General features: G+C 41.4%; 1 protein-coding gene across 9 annotated transcripts in view; it reads right to left on the bottom strand.

Annotated features, from left to right (window-relative positions):
• Window positions 1-27,519, bottom strand: part of SMARCA1 (SNF2 related chromatin remodeling ATPase 1) — a 44,501-nt gene extending 16,982 nt beyond the window's left edge. For 6 of the 9 annotated variants that reach the window (XM_074883034.1, XM_074883038.1, XM_074883036.1 and 3 more), the window contains exons 1-18: window positions 27,326-27,519; window positions 23,190-23,276; window positions 19,461-19,627; window positions 18,419-18,519; window positions 18,203-18,303; window positions 17,735-17,914; window positions 13,314-13,469; window positions 12,931-13,062; window positions 12,085-12,153; window positions 11,225-11,334; window positions 10,307-10,533; window positions 9,633-9,754; window positions 9,095-9,247; window positions 7,539-7,671; window positions 6,454-6,602; window positions 2,146-2,265; window positions 879-989; window positions 565-678 (exon numbers count right to left, since the gene is read on the bottom strand). In XM_074883034.1, coding sequence (XP_074739135.1) covers window positions 565-678; window positions 879-989; window positions 2,146-2,265; window positions 6,454-6,602; window positions 7,539-7,671; window positions 9,095-9,247; window positions 9,633-9,754; window positions 10,307-10,533; window positions 11,225-11,334; window positions 12,085-12,153; window positions 12,931-13,062; window positions 13,314-13,469; window positions 17,735-17,914; window positions 18,203-18,303; window positions 18,419-18,519; window positions 19,461-19,627; window positions 23,190-23,276; window positions 27,326-27,427 — 2,334 coding nt within the window. In that variant the 5' untranslated portion in view covers window positions 27,428-27,519. Of the gene's footprint in view, window positions 1-564; window positions 679-878; window positions 990-2,145; window positions 2,266-6,453; window positions 6,603-7,538; window positions 7,672-9,094; window positions 9,248-9,632; window positions 9,755-10,306; window positions 10,534-11,224; window positions 11,335-12,084; window positions 12,154-12,930; window positions 13,063-13,313; window positions 13,470-17,734; window positions 17,915-18,202; window positions 18,304-18,418; window positions 18,520-19,460; window positions 19,628-23,189; window positions 23,277-24,827; window positions 24,837-27,325 lie in introns of those variants that run through there. The other 3 variants (XM_074883035.1, XM_074883040.1, XM_074883041.1) reach the window with 3 other exon arrangements.
• Window positions 27,520-27,906: the final 387 nt, after the last annotated feature.

Below are 27,906 nucleotides of genomic sequence, written 5' to 3'. Positions count from 1 at the left end.
CAGACTCTTCCACATCTTTACATGTTTTATATCCCAGCAAAATGCAAGGAAAAATTGATGTCACTTTACTTACCTTGATATCAACAGAAAGTCAACTTCAGTATTACCTTACTTTCTGCACAAGATATACAAAAGCTATAACGAAAAAAATCATACCCTGGAAAGTCATCTTATATTAGGCAAACATTATTTTCTCACCTTAGACCACATATCACACTTGTTTCTGAGGAGAAGTATATGAAGCATCAAAACCATCTTTTTTTTTCTACTCTATTTTATTGTTAGGAACCCACCACAAAACAAAAAGCTACACTGATATGAAATTTTTAATGAAGGAATTACAGAATTTTTTTTCTGTTCCACAGCAGAACAGAAACAGGAGAATAGAGGTTTTAAGCCATTTCCTTCACAATGAGAAGCACTTTGCAAAAAATAAGTCCAGAACAATATATTTTCTAGTTGGTGTCTCATTTACTTCATTTAGCTACTGCAGATTTACTGCAACCTTGACAAAGAGAAATACAAATACATTTCACTAATTTGAAGAGAAAAAAAGCGCATTACCTTATATCCTATCGTCTTACGATAATACAGAATTTCTTTTTCCAGAAGTTCAAATAACCGTGGTGGGAAAAACTGGAAATCCTGAATATTTGGTTGTTTTGGAGGTCGTGGAGCCTTCAAACACACACAGATACATTTACATCATACAAGCTTGATTTCTGTGCAATTAAACTGACATAATTCAGCAGCAGTGGCAACCTATCACTTTGCAAATCCAATCATTTTATTAGCAGTATAGGGTGAGAGCAGGGGATGAAATGTGGGAGAAAAGAGTAGAACAACATAAAAAACCTTCCATACTTAGCACTTCTTACCTTTGGGACTTTTGGTTCACTAACACGTAGGGCCTCTCTGAAATAAGCATCAACTGCATAATTAGCTTTGCGTTCTCGTTTTGGAGGCTCTATCCATTCCATCATGCTCAACTACACATAAAATAGAATAAAAGGATATTAAAGTAACTATGCTTTCCTAAAGTCACAAAAATAATGACTCAATGTGCACTGCAAAACAAGAACGTATTTTTGCATGTCAAAACTAATGCTAGTGCTCAACGATTTGGATACTACAACAGAGCTCAAAAATAAACTAGAAATTATAGCTGATTATAACACATATTTAAACACCTGGAAGACAATACACAAGTAAGGCAGTGCAGTGGCACAGACAGATTCGTTTACAGTATTCTACTTACTTCAGACACCTGAGTAAGGTTAGGATTCCATCTACCAAAACACAATGGAAGGACTGGGGACTTGGGCTCTGAATTCTATAATATCTTGTGATATGAATTAATTGCTTCTCCTCTAAATATCACAACGAATAACTTCTACAGAGGCTACAACATTGGCAAAAAAAAATCCATTAGCAGCAAATGAATCTTAACTAGATTACTTGAAGGTACTAAAGCAAATTTCAAGACTATGCTGTATTTAGCTGGCTTTTGTAAGGAAATTATCAACATGAAAAAAGAATTGTTTATTCAAAATTGATAGGAAACCTGGGTTAGAAGGGCATTCTGTAGTTAACAAACAGGATTTCATATCTGATTCCAGATAAGACCTTAAGAATATCTTGACTGTACGTCCCAAACAAAACAGAGATGTAGAGGTAACATTGTGGGACCCTGAGTAATACCTCTTTGTTTGGATGATCCTTCTACAATTAGGTAAATTGTTGTACAAACAATTCACATTAACACTTGTGACTAAAACCTTCACTGCAAAAAAGACTTAAGTCCAACTTTCACATATAAAATCATTATCAGGCCTGTTTTTTCCTCTCGGTTATGCCGCAGTAAAATACTACTGGCTGCAGCAGTATAGTGGGATGCAACATAGTATTTTTGCTTCAGAAAGGATAAAACTTGACCAATATTATCAGATTTTATTGTGAAGAAAAATAGTGGGGCTGAAAACTAATTTAACAAAAATTCAGAATATTGATGCTTCTGCAGAGCTAAGTGAATTTTTCAATAGCTCCTTAGTTCTTTGACATAACCTTTATAACCATAACATTTCTAGTATGGTCTTTACGCTTGCACCTCTAAACTAAAGTCTTAAAGACTTTAAGAAAAATTACCTTTTGTTTTTCTCTATAATCTTCACCTTCAAAATTGTATAAACTCATCTCTGTGTCCATAGTGAAATTTCGTAAGGAGCTCTCCCCCATTTTCTGCAATCGTTCATTCATTTCAGCTGTCTAAAAATACAGGAAGATACTTTTAGGCTCACTCAAACTGTTTTAATTTTCCTGAAAAAAAAATGCTTTCATCATTATTAAAACATTCTCAATGTCTTCTTCTGCTTTAAATTTTTACTTACATTTTTTTTGTAAGTAGAGACGCAAATAATGCTTTTCAATTTTCACGGAATCACAGAATCATCTAGGTTGGAAAAGACCTTGAAGATCATCCAGTCCAACCGTTAACCTAACACTAACAGTTCCCAACTACACCAGATCCCTCAGCGCTATGTCGACCCTACTCTTAAACACCTCCAGGGATGGGGACTCCACCACTGCCCTGGGCAGCCCATTCCAACGCCCAACAACCCATTCTGTAAAGAAATGCTTCCTAATATTCAGTCTAAACCTTCCCTGGTGCAACTTGAGGCCATTCCCTCTTGTCCTATCGCTTGTTACTTGGTTAAAGAGACTCATCCCCAGCTCTCTGCAACCTCCTTTCAGGTAGTTGTAGAGGGCGATGAGGTCTCCCCTCAGCCTCCTCTTCTCCAGACTAAACAACCCCAGTTCCCTCAGCTGTTCCTCGTACAACATGTGCTCCAGACCCTGCACCAGCTTCGTTGCCCTTCTCTGGACACACTTGAGTCATTCAATGTCCTTTTTGTAGTGAGGGGCCCAAAACTGAACACAGTCATCGAGGTGCAGCCTCACCAGTGCCGAGTACAGGGGTAAGATCCCTTCCCTGTCCCTGCTGGCCACGCTAATTCTGATGCAAGCCAGGATGCCATTGGCCTTCTTGGCCACCTGGGCACACTGCTGGCTCCTGTTCAGCCGGCTGTCAGTCAACTCCCCCAGGTCCCTCTCTGACTGGCAGCTCTCCAGCCACTCCTCCCCAAGCCTGTAGTGCTGCTGGGGGTTGTTGTGGCCCAAGTGCAGCACCTGGCATTTGGCCTTATTGAAACTCCTACAGTTGGCCTTAGCCCATCGCTCCAGCCTGTCCAGGTCTCTCTGCAGAGCCTCCCTACCCTCGAGCAGATCAACACTCCCACCCAACTTGGTGTCATCTGCAAACTTACTGAGGGTGCACTCGATCCCCTCATCTAGATCATCAATAAAGATGTTAAACATGAGTGGCCCCAAAACCAAGCCCTGGGGGACACCACTCGTGACCGGCCGCCAACTGGATTTCACTCCGTTCACCACCACTCTTTGGGCCCGGCCATCCAGCCAGTTTTTTACCCAGCGAAGCGTGTGCCCGTCCAAGCCGTGAGCAGCCAGTTTCGCCAGGAGAATGCTGTGGGAAACGGTGTCAAAGGCCTTACTAAAGTCAAGGTAAACAACATCCACAGCCTTTCCCTCATCCAGTAAGCGGGTCGCCCTGTTGTAGAAGGAGATCAGGTTTGTCAGGCAGGACCTGCCTTTCATAAACCCATGCTGACTAGGCCTGATCCCCTGGTTGTCCATTATATGACTTTTAATGGCATCTAAGATGACCTGATCCATGACGTTCCCTGGCACCGAGGTCAGACTGACAGATCTATAGTTTCCTGGATCATCCTTCCTGCCTTTCTTGGAGATGGGTGTCACATTTGCCACCCTCCAGTCCAATGGGACCTCCCCAGTTAGCCATGACTTCAGGTAAATCATGGACAGCAGCTTGGCGAGCACATCTGCCAACTCCCTCAGCACCCTTGGGTGTAACCCATCCGGTCCCACAGACTTGTGTGCATCCAAGTGGTGTAGTAGGTCTCTGACCACCTCCTCTTCAGCTGTGCTGACCTCAGTCTGCTTCCCCTCCCCATCTCCCAGCTCATGAGGCTGGGTGTCCAGGGAACAGCCAGTTCCACTGCTAAAGACTGAGGCAAAGTAGGTGTTGAGCACCTCAGCCTTTTCCTCATCCTTAGTTACCATGTTTCCCTCTGCATCCAGTAGGGGAGGGAGACTTTCTCTAATCCTCCTCTTGCTGTTAATGAATTTACAGAAACATTTTTTGTTATCCTTAACAGCTGCAGCCAAGTTGAACTCTAGCTGCGCTTTGGCTCTCCTAATGTTCTCCCTGCATAACTTCACTACATCTTTATAGTCTTCATGAGAGACCTGGCCCCTCTTCCAAAGGCGATAGGTTCTCCTTTTGTTCTTGAGATCCAGCCAAAGGTCCCTGTTTAGCCAGGCTGGTCTCCTTCCTCTCCTGCTTGTTTTTCGGCACATGGGAAGAGCCTGCTCCTGTGTCTTTAAGACCATGCTCTTGAAGTATGTCCAGCCTTCCTGGACTCCCATTTCCTTCAAGGCAGCCTCCCAAGGGATTTTGTTAATCAGTCTCTTGAACAGGTCAAAGTTAGCCCTCCGGAAGTCTAACGTGGCAGTTTTACTAACCCCTCTCTTTGTTTCTCGAAGGATCAAAAATTCAATCATCTCATGAACACTGCACCCTAGATGGCCTCCAACCTTTACCTCCCCCACAATCTCTTCCCTGTTCACAAGCAGCAGGTCCAGGAGGGCACCTTCCCTGGTCGGTTCACTCACCAGCTGTGTGAGGAAGTTATTCTCCATACATTCCAGGAACCTCCTGGATTGTTCCTTCTCTGCTGTGTTGTGATCCCAGCAGATATCCGGGAGGTTAAAGTCCCCCACAAGAACAACAGCAAGTGACCGCGAGATTTCTCCCAACTGTTTGTAGAAAGCTTCATCTACCTCACTGCTTTGGTTGGGAGGTCTACAGCAGACTCCCACAGCAAGATCTGCTTTATTGGCCCTTAACCTGATCCACACACTCTCAACCCCGTTATCACTATACTCGATTTCTAAGCTGTCATAGCATTCTCTTACATACAGGGCCACTCCACCACCTCTCCTTCCCTGCCTATCCCTCCTGAAGAGCTTGTAGCCATCAATTGCAGCACTCCAGTCGTGTGAGGCATCCCACCATGTTTCTGTTATAGCTGCTATGTCATAGTTCTCATGCTGCATCATGGCTTCAAGCTCCCCCTGTTTGTTGCTCATACTGCATGCATCGGTATAGATGCACTTGAGATGAGCTAATGAATCCAACACCCTCTTGTGAGCATGGGCCCCATTCCCTACCAGACCCTTCTCAGGTGCTTCCACGGTTTCTAAACATCTTTCCCTTCTCTCAAATGAAGTGGCAGAGGGAGACCCCTCACCAGTCCACCATCCTTCAAGCTTTGGCACGCTTCCCTTAAGCTTGTTCCTAACATGCCCAGTTATCTCCCCGTCCCCCCTCATATCTAGTTTAAAGCCCTGTCAATAAGCCCTGCTAACTCCTGCCCCAAAATCCTTTTCCCCCTCAGTGACAGCTGCATCCCACCTTTCTCATTTGTCACCAGCAGACCAGGTGCCTTATAAACCTCGCCACAGTCAAAGAACCCAAAATTCCCATGGTGGCACCAGTCTCTGAGCCACATGTTAATCAGATGTGTTTTCCACCCTCTATCAGTGGTTTTCCCTTCCACTTGAGAGATTGACGAAAACATGACCTGAGCTCCCGAGCCTTCAATTAGCCACCCCAGTGCTTTGAAGTCCTTTTTGAGTGACTTAAGACTTCTTTCTATCACCTCATCATTACCTGCCTGGATAACCAATAAGGGGTAGTAATCAGAGGGCCGCACCAGACTAGTGATTTTCCTTTTAATATCTCTGACCTGAGCCCCAGGGAGGCAGCAGACCTCTCTATGGTATGGGTCTGGTCGACATATGGGCCCCTCTGTACCCCTCAGAACAGAGATTTTAAACAATCTGACTCCAAGACTTTCCATTAAATTAAATTTACTATGCTGGGATGTAGCCCTACAAACTGTATGATTTAACTTTTAAATTTAAATTAAATTTATGCCCAACTCTTCGGAGCTGAAATGGTAGTGCATTTTTCCACAGAGCTACCTATTCACTAATAAAGTTCCATTAAGTTTTTGTGTCTATTAGAATTGTTGGCATAAAATTTACATCTTTCTAAAAGGCCACAAAATAAACAGTGCTTAAGATACAGTGCACACAGCCTGAACTTTGAAAATAATTATAACACACTAATTCTACTCCTTCAGAACTTACATAAGTTTTAAAACATTTACAAATAGTAAAGTAATAAGTGGTCATATAAATTAAATTTGATTATCTAAATCTATTTTTATTTTGTGCACATATATTTAATGTTTGACACATTTCAAATTCCGCATGAAACTATTCTCTAACCTTCTTTTCACCTCTTTCTAAAATAGTGGTTATATCTTCTTCTGTAAGCTCACTATCTTTGGAAGCAAAAACATGTGTGGCTCCATGCCGAATCATCTGCAGCATTTCATCTTTTGCCAGCTTGTTAGACTGTTGGTCTATGAGCCTTCCTACAATTAGCAAAAACATGTTGAAAGTTACAATACAAGAGTTCTAGCAGGACAATGAAAACAGTGGATTTTTTTAGTTCACTGGCAGAACAGGAAAGGAAAAATAGAAGAACCATACATAAAAAATTACATTTCACTTCAGCTGAAAACAAACAGAAATTGGAAACTTCAAGGAAAATAAAAAAACAACAACTTTGGATCAAGATATAACAAAGAATGTTTCACATTCAGATAATCCAAATTTTATGTTTAAGATCTTATTCTTACAAAGTTAGCTGAACTTTTAACATCAAAATCTTATTTCAAGATTAAAAAGTGACAAAATATTCTGTAATAAACATTAAGTAATTAGACTTTTAACACTCACTTCACTGATTTCAACTCAAATCTCTGAATATTTTTCCCAAAATTTCACTTACAGCATCTCAACTCTTCACAAACCATCAGAATTTTGACCATGATCCTTTTAGTAGCCCACCCTTTTGAAAATATAACCAACTTTCAAAACTTAGCTGACAACCTTAGTTTTTGACTAACTATTCTTCCAAGAGCTTCTAAACAAAGACACACAAAGCAGTTTTAACATTCAGTGAATTTTTATGTGGTAAGAAGCACATCTATATAATTATTTTTATCTTTTTTTTTTTCCTCCTTTTTAACATAACACGAAAACCAGTAACATGTATTCAGCTGTGGTTTGCTTTCCTCATTTAGAGTTTTAGTATAAGTCTATGCGCATATTATTTATGAAAACATAATTTTTTCAAACATGTCAGCTGAACAAGTAACTTCTATAGTTTTTTAGGTTGTTTTAGTGTACTGCTATTATACACATGGCCTGCTTTCTCTCATACTGTACATTTGTACAGTTATTTAACCCATACTTTAAGGGACTGAACAATTCTGTTGCAGACAAACATATATAGCAGTTGATACCTTGTTGTATAACTATAGAGTCCAGTCTCAGTTTTATTTCAGCTCTTTCTACAATCCTCTCTTCAACAGTATTATCAGTGATTAGTCGGAACACCCGTACTGGTTTCTTTTGACCAATACGATGCGCACGATCCTAACAAACATAAATCAATGAGTGTTCAGCAACATAAACTCACAAGCAATAGACAGTTAGCTTGCTATATAGCAGAAACAGCAGACTGAAACTAGCATGTATTTCTTGGTTCCTTGCTTATTCAAGAGCATACAAAAACATAAAGCCAGTATAGTAATACTTACTTATATCTGGCTACTACACCTTTCAAGTTTGGGTCATTCAACAATAATAAATGCATCTACCTCATTTTAAATGAGGGTAACTGCCTGTCTGTCTAGACTGCAACTGGGAAGTGGACACACAACAGTACATACATATACACACATCTGCACTGCTTTCAAACTAATTCTCTCACTTGATATCAGTATTGAAACTTTGGCATCCCTGGTTTGAGCATATTATTCCATGGGCAAAGTCCACACAGCCACAGCTTCAATACTGTAGTTGTCCCAAGCTAGCTACATTAAAGCATCATATGCACCTCACATAGTACAGGTACAATACACAGCAAATAAGGTTATACAACTAACATACTATACTTATCTGTTACAAATTTGTGTGTATTCTCTCTGGAAAACATGAATAAAAACATTATTTTGCCCTCTTAAATAAAAAAAGTTAAATAACTGGCCTTCAGGCTGTTGGTACCAGGATTTTCTGACTGTCCTTTAAACATGAGATGTTAGATCTTTTACCTTCCTGCATAATATTCATTTCTTCCTGAAAATCCTACTCACAAATCACACTCAGTTTCCAGGAAGTCAGTCTGCTATTGGTAGTCAGTATGCATATCAAAAGGGTAAGTTATTCACAGTAAATATTTGATGTGTTTAAGCACATAAAAAAAAAAATACAAACCACCCCACTCCCCCCAATCATGCAAGAAAGATCATGTGATTTTTATTCCACATCAAACAAATTAGACTTCATTTTTTGATATTCAGCACTCAGAGAATATTTTAGTATGTTTAACCCAAAGTTAAGTTTGGTTTTTTAACTCTGGCATCACCACCAAATTTTACACTTATGCAGAAACAAAGTGGGTTGCAAAAGCATAAGCTTCCCAAAAGGGAGGAATATAAAGCTGCACGCTTTTAATTCATTGCTATTATTATGGAAACAGCCCTCTGTTATTCATTTACTGCTGTCATCTGGAAAAACAAAGTTAAGAATAATGCTATGGATAAACAATATTGATACAGTATTTTGACAGAAGTAATCTTATTCAATTATGAAAATAATTAAGGCAGATATTTACAGAGACAAATCTACAGTTTCATCCACAATTCTGTTCCTGCCCTTTTTATTCTCTTTCTTAGTTTACTGGTATTAAATACAAAAAGTAAAGAAAAATAACAAAAACACAAGTTCAGGAAACATTTATACAAAATAGAACAATGACAACTTTAACAAACAAACATGTATTAGGGAGTTAACTCACCATGGCTTGCAGATCTACTTGAGGGTTCCAATCTGAATCATAGAGAATAACCACATCAGCAGTTGCCAAATTAATTCCAAGACCTCCAGCTCTGGTACTCAGCATGAAAATGAATTTACTGCTGTTGGGAGCATTAAATGTGTCTATTGCTTCCTAAAAGAAAAAAAAAAATGTCATTAAAGTATCAGAGCTTTCAAACAAGCTTCCAATATGATGGTGGATTTCCAATAGAATTTCTTTGAAATTTACTGAATTTTCATACAAAACCCTGTTTTTTATAGAAGAAACTGTAGATTTCCACAGGTGGGAAAATCTATTCCAAGTCCACAAAATATTACATTTTTCATTTGAGGAACAAATGAAATCTACTTTACTGTGGACTTTAGTTAAGAAAAACATATATCCTTAGCAGCTTTTTTAAACTGTGGCATTTTTGCTTTACTTTGAACAATGATGTAGCTACTTATATATATGTAAATAACTTCTTAATCTAATATGTAAAACAAAGACATTTCTTGTTTATATACAACTTTCTCACCTCTCTTTCTTCATGTGGTGTCTGTCCATCAAGTCGGCAGTACTCATATCCACGCCACATGCAATAGTCTTCCAAAATATCCAGCAAACGAGTCATCTGACTAAAAAGTAGAACTCTGGAACCTGACAGAAAACACAGAAGGTTTTGTCATCGGTTTTATGTTTTCACATTAATCTTCTCACAGAACCTACTATAGAGCATGAGTAAGAACTCATGTGAAATATTCTGTACTATGCCTAACTTACTCAAGTACGTCTTTCTTCCGAAGTTACTTTTCTGGTATTGATGTAAATTTTTCTTCAAGACAGGTTATTTGATAATTTATACAGGAAAAATACACAACTGAAGAAACAGAACACTTAAAACCATGGTAAGATAATTAGCTGACGACTGATTTGCACAGAAAAACTAATGCTCTCATCAGAAATGTTCTTAAAGACAGCAGAACAGAGGCTCTCCTCTTTCCTTCCTTCTACTTCTCCGTATTATTAGTTTTCCTCATCATTCCCATAAGACTTCCTTTTTCCATGTGAAATGATTTTCAACAAAAACCTCACTGAAAGTAACAAATGCATTCACTGGAGCAAAGACAAGAATGAATCTACGCAATTTTTGAAAGGTAGTTTTACTTACAACAAGCATTTAGATCACTACTGTTCATATACAACACCCACCTTGCTCTCTGAGTTTTGCTAGCAGTTTATCCAGAACTAACATTTTACCACTGTTAGTGATGAGATGCGTGTCAGTGGTATACGGAGGGCCCGGCTCAGCACCATCAAATAGGTAAGGATGGTTACAGCATTTCCGCAGCTGCATCAGAATATTCAGCAGACGCATCTTATCCATTTTCCCAGCTGAATTCAGGATATCAATATCTTTCATCAGGATCCTTGTATACCTGAAGTTTTACAGGCAATTCTGAACAACTCTCAGTATTTAGTTGTTATTTAGAACACGAATGAAACCCTCCAATATCCCAATTACTTATTTTTAGATGTGGGAGGTTGCTCTGTTTCTGTAACAATGAGTTATATTATTACAAAACTTGATGAAAACATCTGACTGATAATAAGGATTTATAAATCCATACCTAAACATGAAAGACAATTTGTCTGTGAGTGACAGTGATCTGTCATTCACTGGGTTACCTCACACTTCCATTTTAGGACTAGGAAGTGGATTAAAGATCTCATTTGTTTGACTGAAGCTGCTACACTGACCTGGCTCCTTTCCTCACATCTCTTCTGGGTATGTGACTCTTCAAGGTTTTATTTCAGTTTCAGCTCAGACTTTTACTGGTGCATACATACTTGGATCAAAGAAGGAAACTTGGTAGGCATGTGTTCTTCCAAATAAAATTAAGGAAGAAAAAGAAGTTTCTGCCTTCTTCCTCCCAACCCTTTTCATTACCCTTCCTGAGCTCTTTGGAACTTGCGTGTCTTTAAAAAAAGCCCCAAAGACAGCTATAAATAGGCTTCTCCATCTGACTGTCTTAACATGCAACTACAAGATTAAAAAAAAAACCAACAGTGTGAAGAGCTGTAGTGTTCTTATCAGAAAAGAATCTTACTTTGATGTAAATAACTCACCATTCCCTCTGCATTTTGCTGAGCCCAAGATAAATTTTTACTTCCTTCTTCGGAGGCAAACTCTTTTCTACTTCAGCTTTTATGCGACGTAATAAAAATGGCTTCAAAACCTACACAAATTAATAGTTTTTCCACAGATATAATTTTATAAAATTTATTGACTCAAATAGAAAATTAACAGATTCAGTTATGTGATATTTATTCAGAACCAATCAATATCTATCGCAGTCATGGTGACTCCTTCAGAAAAATTCTGCTAAAGTCTGCAAAATGAAGTCATCCACCTATAGGCTAAGTTCACACATAAATATGTCACACTATATAAAGATTGCCATATTCATCCCAGTTGTTATCCTAAGCAAGGGCCAATCCCATAAGCTTATAAAATCTATTTAGTACCTTTTAACATAAGCTCTGTTTCATTTCCAATAGCAGCATATACAAAATACACCAACATTTCAAGGATAAGCAATGTATACTTCCTTCTGATTTGTTTTGTTACTGTATGATAAAAAATGTCTTATCTCGTGCACAGTAAAACAACAGTAAAGGTATGCCTTATTCATACTAGCATGACGTTTATCAATATACTACTCACAATAATAAATGATTTCAAAAAGATCTGAAAATTCTTCATTTTCACACTTTATGTATAGATTTTGTCTGCTTTAAACAGTAATGTTACAAAAAGCAATATCTATAATAGTAAGATCCATCATGAAAATTCTGCTGGACATTTCTGTAACTAAATACCCTCATGTTCATTTTCTCAACTTCGAAATGAAGGAGGAAATGATCTGTTTTCTTTTTTACACTGTGTATGCTAATGAGGACAAGTGATTAGAGCTTTAATTACTTACAGCATGAAGTCTTTCTACAAGTTTCTGATCACCAAGACAATTTTTAGTGTCGAACCATGAGTCAAAATCCTGCGGTGAGAAAGAGCACAATTGGTATGAACAGTTTATCATCTGTAGTTTTAACAGACACATATTGACTTTCTTTCACTCCAGCTGAGAGTGGCATAAATCCTGAGGCAAATGACTATGAGTTGAAGAAGAATCAGTCTGCAACTCCATGCCAGCTCCCCAGCACATTATAGCATTCAAGTCAGCTGAGTAACTCTGCAGACAAAATACTATTACGCTGCTTAATTTACAATGGTTTTCCACGCTCATCACTGCAGTGTTCAAGTTCTTCCTCTTAGTGCTTATATAATGATGGGGCAAGAAGGTAAAAATAGAAAAAAAAACCCACTAGAATCCTTAAGTAAATGAGATGGACAACGGAGCAAAAGCAATGCAAGCGAGCAATACAAGGAAACATTAACAGTAGATTCTAAGGAGAAAGATGACCCAAATTCTAAATGAAAAAAAGACTTATGCCTATTTGGATGCTTCATATTCTTCATTCTGCATTGCTTTCCCAAATTTTGTTCCACTCTGCATAATTCTTGAACTACTTTAAGTATTACATTTGCTATTACTGGCCTGAGGCCTTATCTGCAGTAACAGCATGCACTGTTTTAACTAGGTAGAGGAAAAAAAAAAAAAAGTAGTCTACAGTTAGGTAAGCCGCAGAGGTTCTACTGAATCCAGGTCTTCCACATCATATGTCTCTTACTAGGCTGGTCATTCTCTTCTGAAGGTAGCAGCCTGGGAAGCAAAGTAACAAGAACAAGACTGTACTGCTAAAGCTCAACTTACATCTGCAGAATTGAAGACATCAGGTAAAAGAAAATTGAGTAATGCCCACAGCTCGTGGAGGTTATTCTGTAAAGGAGTTCCTGTAAGCAGCAATCGATTTGTTGTTTTGAATTCACGTACAATCTCTGACAGCTAGAAATACAACAAATAGTTATCATCATCATGTACATTTAAGCATAGTAATTTTAATCAGTTTCTGAAACCTGAAATGATGTCAAATAAATTTAAAGATAGCGAGCTATGTTTGAAATTCATATTTACCACCCAATGGCCTACAGCATATATTTTAAAAAATACCACACCTAACACTTAAAATCTGCTAAAATCAAATGGAATCTTTTGTGTCAAACTATCTTCAAAGTATCAAATAATTTTGGGTTTACCTTAGACTTCTCATTCTTTATTCTGTGAGCTTCATCAATTACCAGGTACCTCCAGTTAAATTTTTTGAAGACTGATTTCTCTTTAATTACCATTTCATATGATGTAACACAAACATCCCATTCACCAGGCATCATAACATCACGGATAAAAGCAGCCTAAAGCAGAACAATTGAATTAATAAACACTTAGAAATACGAACAATTTATATGGAATTCGGTGAAATCTACCTCAGCCAACATTAGTGATGCACTAAGCTAGCATACAAAAGACAACGCTGAAACATCTTTTCAGTAACTGAAATTTATTTTGACAAAGACCTTCAATCCTTTGTACTTTAGGCGCAGACAGATCATCAGCTGAGGTTAAAGCAAAATACAATTTTTTTCCTATTCAAAATTAAATATTTACTCCAGTATAATTTTTCTGTGATAGAGGAGCCAACAAGGAGAGGTGCTATGCTGGACCTTGTTCTCACCAACAAAGAGGGCTGGTGGGGAGTGTGAAACTCAAGGGCAGCCTTGGCTGCAGTGACCATGAAATGATGGAGTTCAAGATCCTTAGGGCAGCGAGGAGGATGCACAGCAAGCTCACTGCCCTGGACTTCAGGAGAGCAGACTTTGGCCTCTTTGGGGATCTGCTTGGCAGAGGACCATGGGATAAAGACCTGGAGGGAAGAGGGGCCTAAGAAAGCTGGTTAATATTCAAGGATCACCTCTGCCAAGCTCAGGAGAGATGCAGCCCAACAAAGAGGAAGTCAGGTAAGAACTCCAGGAGGCCTGCATGGATGAACAAGGAGCAGCTGGACAAGCTCAAACACAAAAAGGAAGTTTACAGAGGGTGGAAGAAAGAGTGGGTAGCCTGGGAGGAATACAGAGAAACTGACCAAGCAGCCAGCGATCAGGTTAGGAAGGCCAAAGCCCTGGTAGAATTCAATCTGGCCAGGGACATCAAAGGCAACAAGAAAAGCTTCTGAGGTACGTCGGTGATAACAGGAAGACTAGGGAAAATGTGGGCCCTCTCCAGAAGGAAATGGGAGACCTGGTTACCTGGGACATAGAGAAGGCTGAGGTACTCAACGACTTTTTTGCCTCAGTCTTCACTGGCAAGGGCTCCAGCCACACCACCCAAGACTCAGAAGGTAAAGGTGGGGACTGGGAGAAGGAAGAACCACCCACTGTAGGAGAAGGTCAGCTTTGAGACCTGAAGGTGCACAAGGCCATGGGACCCGATGAGATGCATCCATGGGTCCTGAGGGAACTGGCAGATGAAGTGGCTAAGCCACTATCCATCATATTTGAGAAGTCATGGCAGTCCAGTGAAGTTCCCGCAGACTGGAAAAGGGGAAACGTAACCCCCATTTTTAACAAGGAAAAAAAGGAAGACCCAGGGAACTACAGGCCTGTGGACGCTCTTGGAAACCATGCTAGGGCCCATGGAAAATAAGGAGATGATTGGTGGCAGCCAGCGTGGCTTCACTAAGGGCAAATGCTGCCTGATGAAATTGGTGGCTTTCTACCACAGGGTAACAGCATTGGTGGATAAGGGACGAGCAACTGACATCATCTACCTGGACTTGTGCAAAGCTTTTGACGCTGTCCCGCATGACATCCTTGTCTCTAATTGGAGAGACACGGATTTGATGGATGGACCTCTGGGTGGATAAGGAATTGGCTGGATGGTCACACTCAAAGAGTTGCGGTCAACAGTTCGATGTCCAAGTGGAGAGGAGTGACGAGTGGCGTCCTCAGGGGTCGGTGTTGGGACTGGAGCTGTTTAACATCTTTGTTGGTGACATGGACAGTGGGATCGAGGCATCCTCAGCAAGTTCACCGACAACACCGAGCTGTGTGGTGCGGTCACACGCTGGAGGGAAGGGATGTGCCATCCAGAGGGACCTAGACAGGCTGGAGAGGTGGGACCCTGCAAACCTCATGAAGTTCAACAAGGCCAAGGGCAAGGTCCTGTCCATGGGTCAGGGCAATCCTAAGCACAAATCCAGGCTTGGCAAGGAGTGGATTGAGAGCAGCCCTGCAGAGGACTTGGGGGTATTAGTGGATGGAAAACTGACTATGAGCCAACAATGTGCACTCGCAGCCCAGAAAGCCAACTGTGTCCTGGGCTGCATCAAGAGAAATGTGGCCAGCAGGTTGAGGGAGGGGATTCTCCCCCTCTACTCTGCTCTCGTGAGACCCCACCTGCAGTTCTGTGTCCAGCTCTGGGGCCCCCAACACCAGAAGGACATGGACCTGCTTGAGCAGGTCCAGGGGAGGCCACGAAGATGGTCAGGGGGCTGGAGCACCTCCCCTGTGAGGACAGGCTGAGAGAGTTGGGGTCTGGAGAAGAGAAGGCTCCAGGGAGACCTTATAGCAGCCTTCCAGTACTTAAAGGAGCTACAGTAAACGTGGGGAGGACGCTTGATCAGGAAGTGTAGGGATAGGACGAGGGGTAACAGTTTTAAACAGAAAGAAGGTAGATTTAGATTAGATACAAGGAAGAAATTCTTTACTGTGAGGGTGGTAAGACACTGGCACAGGTTGCCCAGAGAAGCTGTGGCTGCCCCCTCCCTGGCAGTGTTCAAGGCCAGGTTGGACGGGGCTTTGAGCAACCTGGGCTAGTGGAAGGTGTCCCTGCCCATGGCAGGGGGGTTGGAACTACATGTTCTTTAAGGTCCCTTCCAACCCAAACCATTCTATAAGTCTATGAATTTAGATAGAGTACCTACTACCAATACAGAAAAAACCTTCTAAACTAACTAGTCCAAAGATAAAATCCAAAAAAAGTCTTTCAAAACAACTCATGTAACCCAATCCCATCTTCTCTCTTTCTTAAAGATCTCCCTCCTCTGTCCCATCTCTATTTTTTAAGGGATACATATCTAGGCATATTAATCCTTTCACATGAAAGAATATCACTGTATGGAAAAGTCACACATGCAGTCTCCAAAAACTTACTTAGAAGGGTAAGATCACCGCAGCTACTAAGGCTGACAGAACTGTTCAAGTCCACTGCCCTGAAGAGCTACCTAATAGAGAAGTGTTCTGTACAACACTATGCACTGACTCACAAATGCAAATGTAAGCTCAGAGGTGCTTTAGCCACTACAGAACAGTGTTTTAAGTAGAAAATGAGAAAATGAAAAGTTATGACAATACAAAGATAAGACTCTAAAACCAGAGAAAGTACAAAGTGAAGGTGCACACTTCCCTTCAACACAATCTTAATTTCATTCCTGGAACTAGTAATGAACACATTGTGGTATAAATATTGTCAAACTTCAAACTAAAACAATCTGCAAAGGGCAGTACAGTCAAGACTATAGCACTGGAAGGAACTGTCCAACTCACTGGCAGAACCAGCAGTTCCTCTCAGAGAATCATGGAATAATTTAGGTCAGAAAAGACCCTTAAAATCATCGAGTCCAACCATTAACATAACACTACCAAGTCCACCACTAAACCATGTCCCTAAGCACCACATTTACAGGTCTTAAATACCTCCAAGGATGGTGACTCAACTACTTCCCTGTGCAGCCCAGTCTAGTGCTTTATAATCCTTCCGGTGAAGAAATTTTTCCCAGTATCCAACATAAACCTCCCCTGACACAACCTGAAGCCCTATCCTCTTGTCCTATCACTTTTGTAAACAATCCCAGTTCCCTCAGTCACTCCTCTTAAGTCTGTTCTCAGACACGCAGACCCTGATGTCGATCAAAGGCTCCAGGCCCTCTTCCACCAAGCAGCTTTCCGGTCTCTCTTCCCCAGGCCTGCAGCGCTGCATAGGGTGGTTGTGACCCAAGTGCAGGACCCAGCACTGAGCCTTGCTGAACCCCATCCAGATCCCTCTGTAGACCCTTACACTCAAGCAGTAACAGGCAGCCATGCAATCCATATGAGGAGCCACAGAATTCACAGGAACACCCAGCTCATTTATCCCTTGCAAGTTAGAAAACCACCCTATATCTATTTTAAGGCCTTCACTATGAAAGATGAAAAGCTCTACAACAGAATCCTAGTTACAAGGCGAGGCATGGACATAAGACACAAGTAAAGAGTGGGAGAAATCACCTAAAAAAGGTAAAGAAAGAGGTAACAAATTGAGGCCAATAAAGGAAAATGAATAAACACTGTCATAATGCAAACACAGAAGAGATGAAAAAAAAAAAAATAGGTGCAAAAGTCAGAGGAAGACAACAGACAAAGAGATAAGACAGCTATAGTTTGATCCCAGTCTATTATTTCACCTATTGATTTGCATCTTTTCTTCATAGTTACAAGCGTAACATTTTGCATTTTCAATGCTAATATAGCTAAAGATTACTGAAAAATACCGTAATTAAGGAAGTAGCTTAGGAAGAATTCCACATACCCATATGCTAGTTCTTGACAAATAATGCGACATCTTTGAAATGTAGAGCACTTACTCTGGCGTCTTTATCTCCAATAAGGCAAACAGCACGTAATGATGGAACCCAGCGTTTGAATTCATTCATCCAATTGTGCAAAGTTGATTTTGGAACGAGGACCATGTGTGGCCCAGGAATGTTTCGGTAATGCTTCAGATAGCCTAATAATGCTATTGTTTGCAGAGTCTTACCAAGACCCTGCATTGACAGAGAGAGGGGGGGAAGAAACCTGCTGAAATGAAATAACATACAGAAATAGTTTCAAACAATTTTCCTGCTATATAATTCTGCCACTTAAGTTGCTTAAAAAAACTACAAGCAAATGTCTGCAATACAATTTTTTTCAGTGCATTACAATTCCACTTATGAATAATCTACTGTTGTAGAATGATGCATACTACTGCATATACATTAAATACTATAGACACTTAAACACTGAATTTTGCTCAGTAATTACCACAAAAATTCCAAAAGATTACTGCTTACCATTTCATCTGCCAGAATGCCATTAACACCATTTTCATACAATGAGATCATCCAGTTCAAACCTCTAACCTGATAATCTCTTAGTGTTCCTCCTTTCACATCTGTAAATGTAAGATACCTCTAAGTAGACAAATACTAAGTAGAAAATTTTAATTATGATCTGCTCAGATTTTAATTACATCAGAGCAATCAGAAAACTGTCGATACAATACTTACATGAAGGAGACTCCTCAAATCGAATACACACATTAGACGTTTTTCGACTCTCTGACAACAGCTCTTCATCTTCTTCCTGTTCTGTGCGCCTGTGACGATACCTAAAGAAAGAATCCAAGATTCATGTTTATATGAAGTAATTTCAAAACACTAACTATAAAATCAAAAGAGACAAATTGTAACAGAAACAATCACTGATCTACGTTGTGTGCATTCTCATATCCTGACTAAAATCATATGCTGTTAATAAGTTACTCTTTATGTGGCTCATTCCAGCTTGAATTAGAAAGGCTGATACAAAGCTCTCTCCTCCAGAGCCACAACTATACTCTGACAACAAGCATCATGAGTTGTCTGAGGTGCTTTTTAATGAGCAACACAGAAATACAAGACACATCAGCGGTGGCCTTAGAATCAATTACTTGATAACTATACCATTCAGAAGTATCACATGTTCAATCAAAAAAAATGTAAAAAATTTACAAAATAGAAAGTGCCATTCTGTGAACATTCCAAAAACTAGTTGCTTGTTATTCAAAGACCCCTCAGAAACAATACATGCAGTCTACGCCTGCATTACTGACTAATATAGCCAGACTGGTGAAGCAAGGTGCTGAGTGGTGCTGAGGATCCCACATCCACCCTACGTGCACGTTGTCTTGTTTTAACTTGGTCTAACACTGACATGTCCACTAGCAGTGGAAGCACATCAGTTGCATTTCTGGTGCATCTTCTAGTTCAGTGTCATGCAAAAGAAATTTAATTCATATGCTCCAAAATCACTCCACAATATGGACCAAAGCACAGTAAGTGGAAAGAATCAGGAAATTTACTTTAAAAGTGCATTCCTGATCCAAGGTCATACTAATGCTGATGGATCCGCACGCATACACCAACCAGCTTTTAAAGAAATTCTAATACACCATTAATAGGAAAAGTTCTGGACTTAAAACACAGTCTCTAAGCTACTAACTAAATACATATGTTAAAATGCATCATTTGTTTGAAATTGTAAGAAGTAGGAAATAAAAGTAAAACATACTCCCCAGCTGAAATCAAACTCTGTTTTTCATCTTTCTTCATCCGTGGCCGTCCCAGCTTGACTTTCAATGGAGATGTTGGTGATTTTTGTGCTGCAGGCTGAATAAAATGTGAGAAAAGTTCTGTCTGCTTCAGGAGGAATTCAAACCTTTTTGCTCGATCTGCTTTCTAGTTTTCAAAGTGGGGAAAGAATTAAAAAAAGAAAAATCCGTAACTTTTCTTCATTTAAAAAAAATGTATTTTTATTAAGAAACAGAATTCGACACTCATAAGAACAACTTATATGAGGAAAGACTGACAAGACCATCTGCCCACTGTTGGCCAATTCAGAGGACTACAGGCATCATGAAATAGCTCTTAAGCTTCTTCATCTTACAGCTAAGCATCAATTGCTTTCGAGCACCCAGATGTAATGTGTGGCAGTTCACAGACCCTTCAGACCCTTCATGAATACTACAGCAATCTGGAAGATATGGCAGGACTTGATACCCTCATCGCAGCAACTCATCCCCATTCAAAACTCAAAGATTAGTAAATCAACCAAAAAACAGTTTTCTTGTACAGATTGCATGGCACACCAGCAACTGTGAAGGGATGCTTTAAAGGACTGTCTAAAAAGATAAAGAAAAAAACTAAGGGATGAAATCATAACCTTGCTCAAGTCAGCAGAAAACTTCCATCAGCTTCAAGACTATCAGGATTTGATGCAAGACAACAACGTGGTAGCTTTGCTTTTAGAAGTATGACTAAAACAATGGATGCACCAGCTCAATACTGCTTTCACTGAAGTTTGTAAATTTTGCTGTCCGATTTCAAATTTCAATCATTTCAGTTTTGCCATATCAACGAGGCACATGCACTTCACTATATAAACACAGCAAAACACATGTCTTTATATTTAAAAGACATTACATAATTTTAAGAAAAATATAAAATTCAAATGCTATCTGACAGAACGCAATTGTTAACAATTTCTCTATGCCATTTTAAACATTATGTAACAGTGTACCACTTAAAGCAATTTTCATGTGATCTCATTTATATATCTTGATATAAACTACAAAAGTGAAATTGTAGTTCTGTACCATAACCTTTTTAAGAAATATACAAACAACAGAAAGCTTTTCTGCAGATAACTTACATGCAAGTAAAAGTGCTCTAACTCCGGTAACACAAACCAAAGGACAATACAATTGAACCTGACTTGCAATGTATGATCTTGCCACATGAGGGCAATGTATTTCTTTTAATACCGTACCACTTCCCAGCAAATAAACATCTTTACAAACATCTCCTGAAAAAAAAATACTATTATTTTTCCCTCGCATTCATTATTGGACCCTTTGTGTAAATAACTTGAAAACCGAATAAACTGTAAATATCAAGTAAAGCTTTTAGGAAAAAAACTCTAAAAGGGGGAGTAAAGACATGGATGTTTATGCTCATACAGGATAAGAACAAATCCATTCAGAGGATTTATATTAAACTAGTAATACATGACGGTTTTGGCAAGCTAACCGTGACTGGTAAGGTGCTATACTGAATGCCACAATACACTTTTTTGCCTGCAAAATTATTGGTTGGGTACAAGCAGCGTGCCTTGATAAACAGTAAAGGTCTAGCTCACGACTGCACAACCGATGAAAGGTAGATTTTTTGAGACCTATTCCCTTTGTCCTTTAGAACAACTGAACTAATATGCTATTTTAGGAATGATGTAAATTCGCCATGTATCACTATGAAACAAAGTTTAGTTATTTACTCAACTCATTCTCAACAAACAGATTTACTTGTATGTCTTCTCTTTGCCAAAGAATTAAGTATTCATACAAGTAGGTATCAATTTCTCTATATCTAACAGTGATACTCTTTCCTGGCTTCTACAGTATCCAATCCTTTACTGTAATTACTAGGCATCCATTTAATGTTGAAGCTTTTAAGCAAAATGTAGCAAGATACAGATACCAACTTCAATCAAGAACTTACTACACATGTCATTCAAGAAGAAGTCTTGTAACGTCCTCCCAGTTTCTGCCTCTTTGTAATACAGAACTAAAAGCACTACAAGCTCCCTTCATTTGTGTCACGGACAGATCCTCTTTTGCATTGTTATGGCATATGTATTATGGGGCATATCAACAGTTAAAACCTTTGTGTTTTTATATGATAAGAAACTGGCAGCTTCAGTATTTCTCTCATTTAAGAAGTAGCTTAAGGAGGCCTCTGACACGACTCAAGGGGTCATCAAATAAAACGAGCAGAGACAGACTCAAAACCAAAAGGGGAAGAATTCTAAATATAAAATGCTCTTGAATAGAAACTCCTTACCACAAGAGGGTGTGGATAACTAAACCTGAGGGGGGAAAAAAAACAAGCACACAAATCCATGGGAACAAAAAAAAAACCCAAAAAAAACCACCACAAAAATCCACTGACAACTATGAGCATAAAAACAGCCTCAAAGTTCAAAAATCATGCAAAAATACTCGGAAGAGTGAGACAGTATTTAACAGAACTATTACTACCTGCTTCCTCTGCTCTCATATTCTTCACTGAACACCTACTGTTAGCCACTGTGAGAAACACCTCACTGGACTAGACATCTAAATGAATCTTGATTTTTCTTTTCTGTCACATCCAGTCTGCAATACCTCCTTGTTACTGTGTCTGGTGGGTTTGTGTGTGTGTGGCCACAGGTTTTAGTAGAGGGTGAAGGGGCTACAGGGGTGGCCCCTGTGAGAGGCTTCTCAAAGCTCTCCCAGCTCCAAGTTGGACCTGACTCTACCCAAGGCTGAGCCAATTAGTGATGGTGGCCACACCTCTGTGATAAAGTACTTAAGAAGGGAAATGTGGGAGGCGGAGTTTGTGTGAGGAGGAGTTGTGAGGGAGTTGCCTCTGCAAACCCGAGGTCAGAGGAAGAAAGGAGGAGGAGGAGGTGCACTGGAGCAGAGACTCCCTTGCATCCTGTGGGGTGAGGGCAGGCTGTGCCCTGCACCCATGGAGGTTGCTGGTGGAGCAGACATCCACCTGCAGCCCCGGGGGGACCCCACACTGGAGCAGGGGGCTGCGCCTGCAGGAGGCTGGGGCTCTGTGGGAAGCCCCCACTGTTGTAGCTTAGTGCTGGGAGGACTGAAACACGCAAGTGGGACCCAGGCTGAAGCAGCTTCCCCCGTGGGAAGGAGTCATGTTGGAGAAAGTTCCTGGACGACTGCCTCCTGTGAGAGGGACCCCACGCTGGAGCAGGGGCAGAGTGTGAGGAGTCCTCCCCCTGAGCAGGAAGGACCCGCAGGACTGAGCACAACCTCCAACCCCTGCTCCCCCCTCTGCTGCTGTGAGGGAGGAAGTAGAGAAATCAGGAGCAAAGATGAGCCCAGGAAGAAGAGAGGGATAGGGGGAAAGGGGTTTTTAAGATGTGGTTATACTTCTCACTGTCCTACTCTGTTAAGTGTTGCTGGTATTGGTGCTTGAATTAAATTGATGCTCTTTTTCTTCCCCCAATGACTCTGTCTTTTGCCTGTGACCAGAACGGATGAATCATCCCTCCCTGTCCTTGTCTCAATTCCTGAGCCTTTTGCTTTATTTTCTCCTCCCCATTCCTGAGGGGGAAGGGGTGAACAAGCAGCTGCATGGTGCTCAGTTGCCCTCTGGGCTCAAACCATGACACTACATTGATCTAGTTCAAGCAAACGGCATAAAAAGCTGCAGTATGTTTTGTTGTGAAAACACTTACCATCTTCTCTTCATATTCTGTGTCAACTTCTTTTTCAGGCCTAGCTGCCTTTGGAGGAAGCTTGAGTTGAAACGGGGGATCATTTTTCTGGAATTCAAATTTTAAACACTTTAGTAAATAAAGAAGATGGTATTTATAAAGTAAAAATATATCAAACTCAATAAACCTACGCACTATAAGATAAGCATGCTACTTTTTTAAAAGAATTATTTCAAAATTAACTGACTGCATTAATCATTATTTCACCCAAAGCAGAACTTGATATCCATGATGAAACTAAAGAGGAGATATGACCAGATAAAATGTAAGATGAAGATCTGTCTCAACCTGAGGTTTCCACAACTTCAAATGCTATATTGCTGTATATAAAAAAAAACTGGCAAAAACCATGATATTGGCAAAATATGTTTTAAAAAAAGAGAATCATGGGAGAAATGTTCAGTGGATTTTTTTTTTTCTAATTCAGTCTTTGAAGTATGCCTTTTTACGCACTTCATGCAAGTAAAAAAAAGTATTTTTTGAGATGCATTAAATTATAAAAATGTTTTTGAAAAGCACCGAATAATCTGAAAGGAACCGCCAAAGTGCAGTGCCAATATAACAGAGCAGTCTTAATCTGACAAGCGCTTTAAATATCAGCCTACTATAAATACATTAAAATGAAATAATAATATATCTAAACTATTTAGGGTCAAGCAGAAAAAACAGACCACAATGGGACTAAACAAGTGAAAGTCTGTCAAGCAACATTACACTTAAATTTCAGAACTGTTACTAATAAATATATATGTCAACTCACTCTTCAACTTTAAGCACAATCATGCAAATGAGAGGAATATTTTCTGAAGTCAGAGATTACCTTTTTGAGTTTTGGACCAAAGGCATAATTCTCTGCAAAGGTGAACAATACTAAGTGGATAATGAAGTTGTTTAATTTAATGATTTTATAAATGGATGAGTTAGGCTTTGCAAGGCCAAATGATTACGTTACAGATACGTAGCATTAGAAATGTTCTATTCACCTACAGCTTCTTCAATCAGGTAAGTAATCAGCTCATCTCAGAACACAATGTTAGGAGAGGATTGTTACACCAACGTGCCAAAGAGCAGGTCACATGTATGTATATATTCACACCTCCATTATATATTACTATAGAACATACACTCCAGTGCGAGAGACTGACAGTGCTAATATCAGGCCCAATCCTTGTTATTAAAGTGACAAAATACTCCTCCTTAGCAGAAACCAAAACTGACACTAAGCCATTTCAGATGTCTCTCTCACTTCCCCTGGAAATAAATTACACAGATATGTGCTATTGGAAAAAAAGTTCTCTACCTTAAGTAAGTATGAAGTTTCTACTGGACAAAGCAGAACAACTCAATATTACAAGAATCCCTTTTCCAAGTAGAATGTAATGCATTATTATCTTTCTAAGCCCCAAGGCAGATGGCTCTAACGCCAGTTTTGTTGTTACTCAGATTACCCTAGAAGAAGAAAATTTATGGTGGCATACAAATCGAATTTGTTCAGAAGTAAGTATTAGTGAATAACACGCTCTGAGTTAAAGAAGCAAATGAACTGACATGTAAAGTTACTGCAGCCACAGCACTATACAATCACATCCTCCACTGTACCTTTCCAGACAAAACAGTTTCCCTGCGCCCCCACTCCTTACTGCAGTGTTTCTGTCAAACATTGATGGCCTCAAAGTATTAGAAACAACAAACGGAAGACTGTCAAAAATTTATGAAAGAGACAAACAACTTAAGACACATGGATCCCAATAGCCTTTCTCTTCCTCACATCTTGCAAGGGAAAAGAATAATCTGTAGTTTCACTAAAAGACTATTCTGTGCTGATGGAGCTAGACGGGTAGTAGGGATGAACGTCATATCCAAACTTGCTTCTGCATAATGTTTTGAGTTATAAAAACCTAGACCTTGTCAATTATTAAATTCTGATACAAGTAAGAATACTTCTTTCTTACTACCAACTGGACACAGAACCACAACATATTTCATCATCTGTGAGAGTTTTACCCTAGAAACTTTACACAGTGCATCTTCATCACTTAGAGGGCTGACTTAATAGGAAGATGGGAGGATCAGCAGAAGCCTCAGTGCAAGCAATTAATTAACCGGCAAAAAAGTACTTTTGTTTTTAACCCAGGGTGCTAGCCAGTAACAATCTACCTCTACCCTAGAAAAGTTTTCCATTACAGATTAAACCCTAGATAAGAGTCCCCTGAAAACTGGTGTCATTTAAACACCTTACAAGAAACATGACCATGCAGCAGTTTCAAAAATAACAGACCCTGAGTATTCCAAGGATCCAAAATACTTCCCTTTAAAATCTCTACTAACTCGCCTAAACAGAGCTACTAACTTCAGGCTGAGATGTCTACCCAGTAAGAGCAATAGTTAGTCCTAAATTGGGTAGGTCACACGAACACCTAAATAAATGACCAGGAATAAGAACTGCTGCTGCTCTAGTTGACTTTAATCTTGTAACCTGTGCTATTGAGATCTTCAAACAGATGCATTAAGAATAATTAGAAGAAGCCCTTTTGTGTTTAACTTGCATATACAAAGTGGAAATACATTCCAAATAGCCATTAAGACACTGTTTTGGTACTACTACAAGACTATAGTGAAGTGAAACAGTGAGAGGGGAACAGAGCACAACAGGTTGTATTATATACCACTATTATGCAGATCAAATCACTAAATGTGTAGCTATGTAACAGACCTGTGGCCCAACTTGAAGTGAAATTCCACATTCTGAATAAAAATTAATTCAAACAGCATGAACTTTTTTTTTTTTGCTTTATGAAACATTTTGACCAGCATGGCACAGTAGCACAATGTTGGTAACATTCGAAACCATTCACTGGTTTCAAATGATTTTTCAGACAGGCATTCTCTGAACATCTAGTTGACAGTTGAGTCAACTGATAAACATCTAGTTTATCAGTTGACATGCATAAAATTTTGCAGAATAAGTTGTATCCAATACAGAAATGGCCCTTAAACTTTTTCCCCTGAACAATGAGGTAACGTTCAGAATTACACTACACAGTATCTCATAGCTGTTTGTATACATAAGTAATGAAATAAAGAATCAAGTGTTCTTTACAGGGAAAAAATGGACTTTCATCAATCGGAATTAAAATTCTGATTGCACTAATATCAGTATTTCTGAAATTTTCTCCTGATATTTCATGAATACATGACACACAGTCGACATTCTTTGTAAGTTTTTGTAAGATTCATTCTTCAGGTTAAATCTTGTTCCGTTTCCAAGGATACCCGAATACGTCACTTTTTACATTCCTTGTGCCTTAGCCTGTAGTCTTTTTTCCAAAAAAAGACTGAAGGGAGGAGGCTGGCAGCCATACGTGCTCTTCAGAGGGGTTTATTCTGCGCCGCGGTTGCATTCCGGACGGGCAGAGGGAAGCCTGAAGCCCTGAAGCGTGAGGGCTGGGACAGACCGGCTCAGCCGCGACCCCTCCGAGCCGCCACCGCGACACCCCCACCCAGGGCCCTCACCCCTACGGAGCACCCCGGCTCCGGCAGAGCCCCACGCCCGCCGTCCCCGTCCCGCTCCGGGACGGCTTCACCTGGGGACAGGGGACGGGAAACAACAGGGCGGGGGACCCTGGCGGAGGGAGCCCTCCAGGAGCGCGCAGGCAGCGGGGGGCCGGTGCGGGGCAGGGCCGGCTGCCTGCCACGGGAGCACGGGCTAAGCGGCCAGTGCCGGCACGCGCGGGCCGCACGGCTGGCAGCGGGGCGCCGCAGGGCGCGCGGGCCGCAGGGACGGCGGCAGCCGCCGCGGCGAAGCTGAAAGGCAGAGCTGGGGGCCGGCCCGCACGGCGGGGCCGGGGGGTGTGGCCGGGCGGGGGCCGGCCTGCAGGGCCGCCGCGCAGGCCGAGCCACGGCTCCGGCCCGGCCGGGCCCTCACGGACGGCGGCGGAGGGGCCGGCGCGCTACCAGCGGCCCGGGCGGCCGCCTCAGGGCCGGGGCGGCGCGGCCCGAGGGGCGGCTGTAGGAGGGGGGCGGCGGGGCCAGGCACGCTCGTCCCCGGAGGCTCCACCGCCCGCAGGGCCCCCCCCTGCCCGCCCCCGGAGCGGTACCTCCTCGGCGCCGGGCTCCTGAGCAGAGGCCGCCGCGGCGGAGGTGGACGGCACCTCGCCGTCCGGGCGGGCGGCGCCGCTAGGGCCGCTGCCGGTGTCCATTTTGCGGGCGGCAGGTGTCTGAGCCACCGGGCGGGCGCAGGGGGGCGGCCCAACCGTCCCAACCGTCCCAAACACCGCGCGGCCCCGCCCGCCGCCGGCCCGCCCCGCGCGGGTCTCGCGATACTTCCGCCAGAGGGGCCCGCGCCGGCGTTTCCCGCCCAGCGCGGCCGGTGCGCGTGGTGCGCGTGGCGGCCCGGCGGGGGCGAGGCGGGGATCGATGGCGGGGCCGCGGCTGCGGCACGAAGGAAGCGAGGCCTCCTCCTGCGGCCTCCGCGGGGCCTCTGGGGAGGCTCCCAGGACCGATTCCTGGCCATTCCCCAGGGGTTGCGGCACAAGGTGCCACCCGCGCCCAGAGGCCTCGCTGCCTCCTGGCCTCTCGCGTGACACCGCAGCTCACAGCCAGGGCCGCTACAGGCATAAGCAATAGCTCTGGGCATGCCCAAGGGCAGGGCTACGATGCACTGCGCTGTCGCAGGGAC

Source organism: Strix uralensis, chromosome 13, assembly GCF_047716275.1.
Source record: "Strix uralensis isolate ZFMK-TIS-50842 chromosome 13, bStrUra1, whole genome shotgun sequence".
NCBI lineage: Eukaryota > Metazoa > Chordata > Aves > Strigiformes > Strigidae > Strix > Strix uralensis.
The sequence above is the reverse complement of the archived record's forward strand: the minus strand, read 5'-3'. Positions and strand labels throughout refer to the sequence as shown.